Source organism: Microcebus murinus, chromosome 1 (genome assembly GCF_040939455.1).
Source record: "Microcebus murinus isolate Inina chromosome 1, M.murinus_Inina_mat1.0, whole genome shotgun sequence".
In the NCBI taxonomy this organism is placed as follows: Eukaryota; Metazoa; Chordata; class Mammalia; order Primates; family Cheirogaleidae; genus Microcebus; species Microcebus murinus.
Window position 1 is genome coordinate 70421311 of NC_134104.1, and position 13323 is coordinate 70434633.

A 13323-nucleotide genomic window follows, 5' to 3' on the forward strand; every position below is an offset into this window, starting at 1 on the left:
GTACACAAGAGGATAGGTACATAAAACTATATAAAATGAAGTAAATTCCATGGATAAACCAAAAATCTAAAAAAATAATCAGTACCTAAATATTGGAAAGCTGCCATTTTTTTAACTTGAATTTTTCCCATTCATGTGTTGTGTTTAGAAGTCATTTTCTGTGCTAATGTATGCTTTCATAACCTGTTAAAAAAACGAGCTCTTAATTGTTGTTCTTTATTTTCTTAGGCATCAGTGGATCGGTGGGGAAAATGCTGCTTGTCCTGGGCCCTGCGCTGTAGAAAGAAGATACCAAAGGCCAAGTACATGTATCTGGCACAGGAGCTCTTGGTCGATCCAGAATGGCCACCAAAACCTCAGACAACAACAGAAGCTAAAGCTTTAGTTAAGGAGAATGGATCATGCCAAATCATCACCATAACATAGCATATAGCAATGAATCAGTCTCAGTGGCATGCTAATAGCAGTATTCAGGAGAATGTGGTTTTATGATTTTCTGATCCTGTTTGTCAGAATGGCACAATTTCAGTTTCTGTCCCTTCTGATATAGTCGCTGAATCGAGAACTTTGTTGTTTTTTTTTTTCCCTTAAAACAAAACAAAACAAAACAAAAAAAAGGTATTGGCCTGACAGTTAAATTAACAATCTGTAAGTAAAGTTCTATATCTTCATTCAGTAATCTGTTATATACATTTCCAGAATTTTCTTGATTGTTACTTTCTTTACATTGGGCACAGGAGAAATTTGGTGTTTGGTAGGTAGTTTTTTAGACATTAGCTTCTGAGACTAGTTTATCCCTTTAAATTTATTTTCACAACCCCCTTATTGGAAAAGATCTGTGTTTATATAGAGGCCCTAAATTTGTGATTGATAAAATTTGTCAGCCTCCAGTGAAACAGATTGAATGCCTATTTTCATTTGATTCTAATATTTCTTCCAAAGAATTCTATATAAACATACACCAGTTCCCTTCAATGGTCTAGAGTTAGGAGTGAGTTTGTATGGTGTTGCTTATAGAACAACTCAGGTAATTTCCATATATGGTTTTATATTTTCTGTACAAACCGCCTGGGTTTTATTTTTCTAATCGGCAAGGTGCTTCACTGCCTTCTTGAGATATCCCTCAAACCTATTAAATGGATCTTGTGCTATGTGTGGTGTCAGTAGTCTAATTTGCTTCAATTAACTGTTGTAGAATTGTTCACTAGGAAAAGAGATTATTTCTTTTGGCAGTAGATGTCAATCTATCTTTTTAATATCTCCCAAACCTGTTTTTTCCCCCTTCAGGCTTTGTGTTATTTTAAATGTCTTTTTATTTTCTACTTCTACATTTTTAATTACCCAAAGACATAGGATAATAGTAAGGGTTTCTTTAAGTTAGAAATTTACCTCATAAGATTTTTTGAGGTTTGGTCTATGTCTCTCCTGTCAATAATGAGGCTTGAAAAAGACTGGATTTGAATGACTGCTGTTTCTTAAAGCAATATGAACTTGGGAAGAGTTTGTTTTATGCCATTAGGTGGCGCCAGAGGTCAGAGCATACCTATTTTGAATTCGAGAGTGACAAATGAGTGTATTTGGTGTGGAAATTTCTAGGAGAAAAAATGGAGGAAATAAAGTTGAAAAACAGATATTCATTAAGCCAGAAGAAATGTGGAAAACATTTTTCACCTTTCTGTTTTGCATGAGTAATGTTTAAATTCTAAATAAAATAAAAGTAACTTTTTAAATGCCTTTATAGGTAGGCTCCAGCAGTTGATATTGCTGTGACTTGTACACTAAACTCTTTAAACAATGTGACATTATCCTATGTTCTGACTTAATCAGTAGTGTGCTTGTTCTTTCTACTGCTAGCTGATCATTATTTTCCCAGCATATATTTACCAGTTTACCAAATTTTACCCAGAATTGTAGGGCCAAATAAATGGTTCTCATTCTTTATGCTGCAAAAACCTGAATGATGATTGGTAACTGTAGAGAAATGTAAGTTACACTCAGGATCACTGTTATTACTATTGCCACTGATGATTCTTACAAAAATGTAATTGAAGTTTTCCACCAAAATGTATAATATAATACACATTAGATGATAAGAACAATTGTTCCATGAATGGTTCTATGAAGCTATGCATTTTAGACCTCTTGAGCTGTGAATTAGCACTGTTTTCTAGAGTTACTTGTTCACTTGATCATTTTATAATTCCATATTCATTTTAAATATGCTCAAGTGTTATTCTTTAGTGATTTCCATAACTGTAAATTTTATTCTTGGGTTTAAATACTGAGGCATATAATTAAAGAAATTGCTAAGTAGCAGCTTAAAATTCCAATTATCAGATTATATTTAACATCTTTAACAGCATGATCATAAAGAGCTATTTTTGGCACCTCTCCTTTTTTACAATTTAAAGTTAATAAGGGTTTTATATCTCATCTGTCCATATTGTTTTCAAAAGAATGAGGCTTGTAGGTAGGCAGAAAAGCATTTGTAGGAAAATTTGAACATAGAAAGGTGGGTTATTCAGGTTGAGAATGTTATTTGAAGAATGTGAATCCAGGTGTGGGTCCTACTCAGTGCCATAGGTAGACTGAGTCCTTTCTGTAGGTCACCATTACATAGTAAGTTTGAGTCCGAATTTCACATTAAATTATTTGAGTTTATACAGACCTAAATTTTAAAATCTGTACATATATTATTTTGATGTATTAAGATGAATAAATATTGCTGATTTAAATTTTATTTATGCACATACTTAAAGGACAGAAATGTCTGGGAAAGTAATTGTTAAATAATGATATGTAACTTTTTAACTTTTTAAATAAATAACAAGATTTTTAATGTGTGTCTCCCTCAGGGTTGTTTAAAGTTTTTGTTTCTCCCTCAAGTATAAATAGTGGTAACTATATGTTTTGTATCTTTGAGCACCAACTGCTGTAAAGCAATGCTGCAAATAATGCTTGAATAAAAGTGGCTAAGCCAACAAAAAAAAATACTTTTTATAGTAGTTTTATAATCCTTAAATTCGAAAGCTTTCCAAATTGCACTTGCATTTAAACAAAACTGTTGCAGTTTTTACTCTATTTATTTTGTTTCCCATGTTTATGAAATTACTGCACAGTTTCAAAGGCATGGTAAATAATATATCGATGTTTATGTAGTCTGTTCCAAAAACAGCTATAGATAACATCCTGCAAAGAGGAAAATTCAAGCTTTAGAAAACATTCTAATATTTCATGCATGCAATTTTGGCATATCTAAAAATAGGTTTTTGTATATTTATGGTGGGAGGTGGTTGGGAACTTTTAACAAAACGGGGTGTTAATTTTTGTACAGTCTGTGGGCATTTACACTTATTTTTAATGTATTAAAATTTGGTAATTATGTGTACATTAAATTAATAAAGTAGTTACTTTCTGTTATGATTTGTGAATTCCCTAAGACCTTAGATTTTTTTAAGTAACTTTATATCAGAAATGATACTGCATCTTTATATTTTTAAAATTGAATTGCTGCTCAAGAATGGTACCCTGTTGTCAAAAAGGCATACATTCATAATTGTACATTCAGCATTGTAAATAACCTTATGAAATCTTTTTGATTGAAGCTATTCAAAATAAAAATTTAAATGAATGAATAACACTTGACTCTTCTGTGTTTTTATACCTTTGTTTGCTTTTTAAAAGTTACATGAATATGCCCTCTCTGGATTTACTTTCCTGCTTTAGTACTTCCCCATTTCCTTTTTTCTTTCTTTCTTCCTTTCTTTTCCTTTTTCTTCTCTCCCTTCTCTCTTCCTCCCTCTTCCCTGTCTCTCCTTCCTTCCTTCCTTCCTTCCTTCCTTCCTTCCTTCCTTCCTTCCTTCCTTCCTTCCTTCCTTCCTTCCTTCCTTCCTTCCTTCCTTCCTTCCTTCCTTCCTTCCTTCCTTCCTTCCTTCTTTCCTTTTCTTTTTTTCTTTTTCTTTTTTCTCCTTCCTTTTCTTTCCTTTCCTCTTCTTTAATTTTGGACTTTTAAAGGAAATAAGTACAGCATTCCACATGCCCTGTTTGTGACCATCCTAGGAATTCCATTAGTCAGATGCAGTGTAGAGCCAAATGTTGAATATCAGGAGGTCTACGAGAAATATTGAAATATAAGACTAAGGACTTTCTTAATAGTTGGGAGGATCAAACCAAAAAGCTAATACCACATAAGATGTGGTAAGTTTGAAGTGAAGTGGCAATTGTGGGTGCAAACGAACACTCCAGGGAGAGGAGAGGATCTGGAGAGAAAATGGTTGTAGAAATCCCAGAAGATAGGAGGACTTTTGTTGGGCTTTTGTGTTTGGGTGGGAATTTTCATGTATCCTAGGTTCTCCATGAGACATGCAACCTATGCTAGGGAGTATGTGGCTGGCTGTGGTGTGGTGTGGTGTGATGGGTTGGGTGGGTGAAGGCCCAGTTTGAGCCCAAGTTCTTTCCAGTCACTGGTTTGTGCAGCATATGATCATGTCTCCACAGCCTGCTGGTGTGGGCATAGTTCTGCGTGTTTCTCTTCCTTTCCCTACATCACTGTCAAGTGCTGTATTCTGAGTGCATATTGCAGGGAAGGACTGAGGGAGTCCTGGGAGTCCTAGAAACTTGCATGAAGCTGTCCCTAGTCCAAGTTGGAGTTGTGGTTACTTGGTAAATGCAGAGATCTCTGCTGTGCCCTGGCCTCTGAGTCTCCCCATGGAAGAAAAAAATATGCAGGCAGACACCTGCTACTGAATGGCCAAACCCCTTAGGTCAGGGCTGTCTGACTATACAGTAGCTGCCACTTGGGACATCAGATTTCTGACCTGCTTATTTTTTATTTATTTTTAATAAATTTTACTTATTTTATTAATTTTTTTTCTTTACCTAGACACATGTTTCAGGATAGCTTGGATTCTGTCTGACCTGTTGAATGGATCCCGAAATCCAAAAGACTGGAAACGCTGGAGCTGTCACTGCACCAGATGCTTTTCATTACCTAATCAACTTGCTCAATGGATGGGTGAAGAGTGTTTCCCACTGCCTGGGACTTCCATACCCACTCCTGCCTTCCTGGGCAATCAGAAGGTCTTGCTCTCCTCAGAGGACAGAGCTTGGAGGCCATTCTTACTGGAGGTCTTCCTGGGGAAAACAGGCTGAAGAAGCTTCACTGGAATTTGACTCGCTCTCATACTATTTCACAACTTGCCTTCCCAGGCTGTCCTGTTGGCTCCCTGGCCTTTTCATGGGTAGGGCCACTTTCACTTGATGTGCCCATGCATGGCTCTGGAGTTGCTTCCCTTGGTGAGAGGCAGTGGCTCTTCCCTGTGGTCTAGGCCTGCATGACTTAGAAGACAATTTCAGTCAGTTCAGCATTTACTGGGCTCTGCATTTGGCAACAATTACATCAAAGGCTGATTAGATTCCATGATGTGGGCATTCTTTATATATTCTGGGTATTAATCCCTTGTCAGTTACAGGTGTTACCAATATATTCACTTGGTTTGTCTTTTCGCCTTTTTTCTGGTATCTTCTGATGGAAGTCTTTGTAGGCAGTATTATCAAAGAATGTCCACAATACAGTTGTTAAAGACATGTTTTGCATATGCAAAAATAGGCAAAAGGAAACCCAAATTTCTCAGATGAAGCACAGGAGGCCTTTAATTGTATGAAAGGGTGCTCAAGTTCATCATTAAACAGGGAAATAAAAAGTTAGAACCATAGGCAAAAGGAAACCCAAATTTCTCAGATGAAGCACAGGAGGCCTTTAATTGTATGAAAGGGTGCTCAAGTTCATCATTAAACAGGGAAATAAAAAGTTAGAACCATACTGAGATAGTTATATGAATGGCAAAAATTAAATTTAGAAAGTACCCAGTGTGGGCAGAGACACGAAGCACAGGAACTCTCGTGGTAGGTGGCAGTGCCTATCAGTACAACCACTTCAGAAAGCAGGTTGACATTCCCAAGTTCAATTAAACATGTGAACACCCTTCAACCCAGCAATGCCGTTATTGAACATTTTCAAGAATGTTTTTAGCCTTATTCCTAAAAAGAAAAAAAAGTGAGTGGAACATTTGATAATGTTTTTAGCCTTATTCCTAAATGGAGAAAGGAATTTTTAAAAACCTACCAAAAACTGAGTGGAGAATTGATTGGAACCATGTAGCATGAAAAGGACGCAAAAAAAGTGTGGCCCATCTAGTAGTGTGGCTACTGCAATGGTCCGACTGTATCACTAAACTTTTCTAGCATCGCAGAGTCATATTGTGCCATTTTTGAAAAAAACTTCTTTCCCTCTTGCTGTTATCAGTCAGCCTCAAGAGTAGTACTGAGGTTATATATGGTGTCCTTTTCAATTTGAAGATACTTGTCATTAAAGACCAGAACATGCCCTCTGAGATAGGGTCCTTTCCCTGACTTATTCTGGTAGTCTTTATCTTCAGGATGCAAGGATACCTCCCCCTTCCTTTGGAATGTGCGGAATCACATGCAAAGCTCTAAGCCTTTCAGTTGCTTTGGGGTGCAGAACCATTTCAGGTAAGGCCAAATATTTTTTTAATTAGTGTAGGAAATTAGAGGGCTCAGTAACTCTATGTATGTGGAAGAAATAAAATTTGGTATATGAAACAATTTGTGTAAAATTTCATTTGGGAAACATTGTTTTGGCAGATTCGTATTGTGTGCATTTCACTGATAATTCAATGCCATGAGTATTAATTTTTATTAAGCATTTTAGAAATGGTAGCTCCTTATTTATGGTTAATTCAGAAATGCTACCTTCATGTTCTAACTATGTGACCCTAGTTAAATTACTTAACCTTTCAGTGCCTTTGTGTCTTCATCCTTGAATTGGGGATAATAATAATACCTACCTCATCCAGCTATTGTAAGGATTACATGAATACAGTGTAAATAAATAAAGCACTGCAAACGCTACATAGCATAAAGTGATTGGTATTATTGTTACCTGCTTTTCGTGGCTTGGCTGTTAATGAAGGTGTTCCCTGGTTTGAGTGAGGTGTTCATTATTTTAGTAGAGCAAGTTGGTACTGCAGAAATAGCATGATTGTGAGAAAAAGAATTAGATGGTGGTGGTTGCAGACTCTGCCATCCCCTTCATGACTGTTGGTCATAGCCGACCCAGGGTAAATTATAAAGTCAAGAGCAGAGCTCTATTCACAATGGGCACTGCTTTGTAATGTCTTCACGCTTTGAATGTGAGAATGATCATTTTAATAACCATTTTAATCCAGGTAAAGATCTTAAAGTATCGGCTGTTCGGTAGCTTGAAAACACTTTTATTTCAATGCTTGAAACCGTGAGTAGAAAATCAATTAAACAAAAGAATGAAACCTCACCGTGTAGAATGAATGTCCGTCTTTTCACCACCCAGGGAAATCCGCACTCCTAAGAAAAGATGGAGTGAGACTCTTGGCGAAAGTACTGTGGCTCTGCAAAATGTTCAAGGTTACGGGATTCAATATGGGCCTAAACACCTCCTGTGTTGACCACTGACTTCCCACCTTGCCTTTTCAGACATGCTGAGGAGGACCCTGCTGTGCGCGGTGCTGGGGCTCCTGCGCGCCCAGCCCTTCCCCTGCCCGCAAGGCTGCAGGTGTTTCTTCCGCGACTCGGTGCAGTGCTCTGGGGGCAACGTGGCGCGCATCTCGGCGCTGGGCCTGCCCACCAACCTCACGCACGTCCTGCTCTTCCGAATGGGCCGCGGCGCCTTGCAGAACCACAGCTTCAGTGGCATGACCGTCCTGCAGCGCCTGCTACTCTCGGACAGCCACATTTCCGCCATTGCCCCCGGCACCTTCAATGACCTGATAAAGCTAAAAACCCTCAGGTTGTCGAACAACAAAATTACTCATCTTCCAGGTGCACTACTCGATAAGATGGTGCTCCTGGAACAGTTGTTTTTGGACCACAACGCGCTAACCGGCATTGACCAAAACATGTTTCAGAAACTGGTTAACTTGCAGGAGCTCTTTTTGAACCAGAATCAACTCAATTTCCTTCCTTCGCGGCTGTTTACAAATCTGGAGAACCTGAAAGTGTTGGATTTATCGGGAAACAACTTGACCCACCTGCCCAAGGGATTGCTTGGGACGCAGGCTAAGCTTGAGAAACTTCTGCTGCACTCGAACCAGATAGTGTCTCTGGATTCGGGGCAGTTGAGCAGCCTGGGCGCCCTGACGGAGCTGCAGCTCCACAGAAATCACATCCGTTCCATCGCGCCCGGAGCAGTCGACCAGCTCCCAGGCCTGCGTTCTTTGACTCTTTCCAGAAACCACCTCGAGTTTCTGCCCTCCGGGCTCTTTCTTCATTCGCACAATTTGACTCTGCTGACTTTGTTCGAGAACCCGCTGGAAGAGCTCCCGGAGGTGCTCTTCGGGGAGATGGCCGGCCTGCACGAGCTGTGGCTGAACGGCACCCGGCTGCGCACCCTGCCGGCCGCCGCCTTCCGCAACCTGAGCGGCCTGCGCACGCTGGGGGTCACTCTGAGCCCGCGGCTGAGCGCGCTGCCCCCGGGCGCCCTGCGGGGCCTGGCGGAGCTCCGGGTGCTCGCTCTGCACGCCAACGGCCTGGCCGCGCTCCCCGACGGCCTGCTGCGCGGCCTCGGCAGGCTGCGCCAGGTGTCGCTGCGCCACAACAGGCTGCGGGCCCTGCCGCGCGCGCTCTTCTCCAACCTCAGCAGCCTGGAGAAGGTCCAGCTCGACCACAACCTGCTGGAGACCCTGCCTGGCGACGTGTTCGCGGGTCTGCCTCAGCTGACCGAGGTCCTGCTGGGGCACAATCCCTGGCGCTGCGACTGTGGCCTGTGGCCATTCCTGGGCTGGCTGCGGCAGCACTTAGACCTCGTGGGCCGAGCCGAGCCCCCGCGGTGCGGCGGCCCTGGACCGCGCGCCGGCCTGCCGCTCTGGGCCCTGCCGGGGAGCGACGCTGACTGCTCGGACACCCGGGGCCGGTCTCCGCACACTCCCGCGCACGACGCCCCGGCAGCCCCCGGCCACCCTGTCCGGGTGTCTGGCAGCCCAGAGCCCTGGGCGTGGGCGCAGCTGGTGGCCACGGTCAAACGTCAAGACCACAGGCTGTTCTGGGGTCTTTATTTTCTGCTTTTAGCCGCTCAGGCCATAATAACCGGGGTCATTGTGTTTGCTATGTTTAAAATCGGCCGGCTCTTTCGAAAATTAATCAGAGAGAGAGAGCTCTTGTTTGAGTCAATAGGAAAACCTTGTAATTAATTAAAACGTGACCAGAGCATTGTCAGATGTGGCTCCGAGGAAACCAGATAGGCTGCTGCTGTTTTCCTCTTCCTCTTCTCCCCTCCCTTTCTCCCCCTCCTTCCTCTGCTCAGAGTGACCTTTACATTTGTAAATTGTGATTGCTGACCTGCCTCTGTGCCCGCCTGTCTATCGTGCTGTCCTGGAGGACCTCAGATTGCGTGCGGCCCGTCCTTACCCCACTGGCCTGGCTGGGCGTCAGGTGGACGGAGGGCTCTTCGGCGTTTACTGAGTAGGGCACGACTCCGGCGGGGCAGGACTCCCGCACAGAGTGTCCGGTAGCAGCTTGTGAAATGAATGAATGGATCAAACCAACGCACGTGTCCAAGCGATGATGGTTTTGGGGGTGGGGGCGGGTTGATTGTTCTCTGTATCTACTTTTATTTGAAAAGTAGAAATCTTCCCATTCTTGCCCTTGCCCTGCTTTCTTCCCTTCACGTATCCCTGCCCTGTGGGCTGTTTGGGAGCTGGGGGCTTCATTCATTCAGGAGTATTTCCGGGGTGGCCCCTGCTGAGACACAGAGAACACGGAGCCTTCCCTCCAAGCTCAGTTGTGCCCAGATGTTCTGGGAGCCTCCCATGAGTTTCCACTTGCTTTACATCAGCGAAACATGTCATTTGGAAACTGAGTTGTTTTTCATTTCCTGGAACTCAATGCCACCTCATTTTGCAAGCATTTACAGAGCACCTAACATATGACAGGTGTTCATGAATGTAATGATAAGCTTGGTTCTAGTTTAGCTCATAACACTCCACATTCATTCTTCCAATTGAAAGCACTAAAACCTTTGTTGGTGTAACTGGATGTCTGTGCTTGTGAGAGGCAGTGGCTAAAATATGGGCTGGAGAGTTGACAACTGTGGGTTCAATCCCAGCTTCACTACTTACTAACTGCGTAGGACCGTGGGCAAGACACCTACATACATTCTCTAAGCCTGGGTTTCCTCACTCTGAAAAGGGAGAAAACAGTACCTGCCTCATAGAGTTGTGAAAAATAAAGACAATAAAGCAAATGACTTAGCCCCATGTCCTGTATATAGTACATGCTTAATAAATGTTAGGTATTAATAATATTCTTAAAGGATGAATGATTGTTGCTGGCATCATGATTTCTAAAGAGCTTTGAGTTGATTTTTTGTCTGTGTGTAAAGGTAAGTGCAAATTTTCTTAAACTGGAGGTACATCCAAATCAGTCTGTCTTCACCTGTGGGTGGTCCCAGCCCTGTGTGGTCGGCTTCGTGCTCGCTGTCCAGAGCAGTGGGTCCTCCCAACAGCACCTCTTGGATGTGGAGCAGAAAGCACTGGATCCTGGCATCTGCAGGTACACTTTTCCTTCAAGGCCAAGTTCAAATGCCTCCTCCTTGGTAGAGCCTTCCCCACTTGCCCAGCATACTCAAGTGTTCCCTGCTGCGTCCTCCCCTCTGGGAGCACTGGGCACACACCTGCATTGGCCCTGGTCACCTTTCAGTCCGGAGTGTCACTCTAGGTATCTGTTTAATGTGCCTCCTGCACTGTAAGCTCCTTGGCCAGACCTTGTCTCAACCACAGTTTAACTAGACATTGTTTCCACTGCCAAATTTTAAATGATTTACAGCATAAAATCCAGACTTTTTTGATAGACTATGGACTCTAATTCTAACCACTACGCTCTCAGGCAGCTAGCTAGCTCTCTAAGCCTGTTTTCCCCCACCTATAGCATGAGGGTTATAATAGTCCGTACATTGTTGCAAGGAAAAAATGAGATAATCCATGTCCAATAGTTAAGGCAGTGGCTGGTGCATATGGGGCTCAATGGAAGTTAGCTGTTACGTTTCTCAGTGCCTTTGCACATGCTCACTCAATCAGCAAGTATTTGTTTAGTACCTACTTTGTACCAGGCACTCTTCCAAGTGGAGGGACAGAGCAGTGGATAAAACAAGTACACATTTCCATGGGGTTTACATTTTGGTGTCTCCTCCAACTATGACATCGCTCCCAAACTTCTTGGCCATTGACTTCAAACATTCACAAAAGCATGTAGGACAACTTTGGACACCTCAACAAGCTTTATAAAATGTTTGTACTTTGCTGCATTTGCTTCAGATATTTTTTTTAACAGAATAGAATATAACAGGTAATTTGAAGTCTCCTGTGTGTATCTCTTCCCTCATCCCATTCCTCTCCTCTCTTTACAAGTAACCTACTTTAAAAACTGGTGTTTTACATCCCTACGTATATTTTTATGCTCTTACTACATGTGTCTATGACCCTGAACAAATGGAAGTAATACTTTGTAGATTTTAAAGTTTTATATAAATTATGTTATTCTGTATACAGTGTTCTTAGACTTTTTTCTGAGCTAAAATACTTGTGAAATTTAACCATAGTGCATTTGGCTTTTACTAGCCATGTAATATTTGATTGAATGAATATACCCTGATTTATCTGCTTTTTTGTTGATGAACATTCATTCCTAGTGTTTTTTTTCTTTTTATTCCTCATTACTCCACATTCTTCCTAACTTTTGATAATGTCAGAATTTCTAAATGTTGTCAATCTGATACATGTGAAATGGCATCTCATTGGTGTTTTATATTTCCCTGATAAGTAGTGATGTTGAATATTTTTAAATACTTGTTGAACATTCAGACTTCTTCCAAGAATTATCTGTGCATATACATTGACCAATTTATAATGAGGCATTTTGGCTTTTTCTTATTGATTTGTAGAAATTCTTTATATATTCTAGACACTAATCTTCCACAAGTTATATGCTTTGCAATTATCTTTTTTAAGTTTGTGGCTTCTTATTTCATTTTGCTTATGCTGTCTTTGGTTGAACAGAAGTTTTCCTTTTTTTTTTTTGAGACAGAGTCTTTTTTTGTTGCCCAGGCTAGAGTGAGTGCCCTGGCATCAGCCTAGCTCACAGCAACCTCAAACTCCTGGGCTCAAGCAATCCTACTGCCTCAGCCTCCCGAGTAGCTGGGACTACAGGCATGTGCCACCATGCCCGGCTAATTTTTTCTATATATATTAGTTGGCCAATTAATTTCTTTCTATTTATAGTAGAGACGGGGGTCTTGCTCTTGCTCAGGCTGGTTTCTTACTCCTGACCTTGAGGGATCCGCCCACCACGGCCTCCCAGACTGCTAGGATTATAGGAGTGAGCCACCTTTTTTTTTTTTTTTTTTTTTTTTTTTGAGATAGAGTCTTGCTCTGTTGCCTAGGCTAGAGTGCTGTGGCGTCAGCCTAGCTCACAGCAACCTCAAACTCCTGAGCTCAAGCGATCCTTCTGCCTCAGCCTCCCCAGTAGCTGGGACTACATCTTTAGCTGTCCAATTAATTTCTTTCTATTTTTAGTAGAGACGGAGTCTCAATCTTGCTCAGGCTGGTTTTGAACTCCTGAGCTCAAATAATCCACCCACCTCGGCCTCCCAGAGTGCTAGGGTTACAGGCGTGAGCCAGTGCACCCGGCCCCCAAATTTTTGTTTATGAAATTCTTCCTACTCTCAGGTCATAAAGGTAGTCTCCTCTGTTTTCTTCTAAAAGTTTTGTTTTTCACACTTAGATCTTTCATCCACATGGAATTTATTTTTGTATACAGTGTGATATAGGGAACCAATTATATTTTTTCCAAATGTATATCCAGTTGTCCCAGACCATTTATTAAATAGTCCATCCTCTCCCACGGATTTGAAATGCCACGCCTGTCATTTGTCAAGTTTCCCTAGATGCAGGGGTTGGTTTCTGGGTTCTGCAGCCTAAATCATTGTTCTGCTGGTTTAGTCCCATATCATACTGATGGCTTTCATTATTGGAGCTTTAATACTTTTTGGTATGAAGTTACCTCTCCACCTTGTTCTATTCCTGACCCGTGGCAGTTCTAGCACATTTCAGGGTCAGCATGTCACGCTCCACTGAGAAACCCTTCTAGGAGTTTGATAGGAATTGCAGTGAATTTATAAACTAATTTGGGGAAGAATTTGCATTTTTTATAATACTTAGTGTTCTTGCCAGTAAACATGTTCATCTTTCCATTTATTTAGGTCCTTTGTAACCTTTC

The 13323-nt window shown here is 41.7% G+C and overlaps 2 protein-coding genes across 6 annotated transcripts in view; both read left to right on the plus strand.

The window, feature by feature from the left end:
* ATP13A3 (ATPase 13A3) overlaps nt 1-3638 on the plus strand; it is a 113533-nt gene extending 109895 nt beyond the window's left edge. For all 5 annotated transcript variants that reach the window (XM_012780265.2, XM_012780261.2, XM_012780264.2 and 2 more), the window contains one exon: nt 229-3638. In XM_012780265.2, coding sequence (XP_012635719.1) covers nt 229-426 — 198 coding nt within the window. In that variant the 3' untranslated portion in view covers nt 427-3638. The remainder of the gene's footprint in view (nt 1-228) is intronic.
* A 3890-nt stretch (nt 3639-7528) lies between these two features.
* On the plus strand, nt 7529-12003 carry GP5 (glycoprotein V platelet). Its single transcript, XM_012780259.3, has one exon. It carries the CDS (start codon nt 7533-7535, stop codon nt 9240-9242), a length of 1710 nt encoding a protein of 569 aa, XP_012635713.2. The 5' UTR covers nt 7529-7532; the 3' UTR covers nt 9243-12003.
* The last annotated feature ends 1320 nt before the right edge of the window (nt 12004-13323 follow it).

Excerpts from the sequence above, each read along its gene's own strand:
- GP5 (XM_012780259.3), top strand. The coding sequence starts at position 7,533 with ATGCTGAGGAGGACCCTGCTGTGCGCGGTGCTGGGGCTCCTGCGCGCC.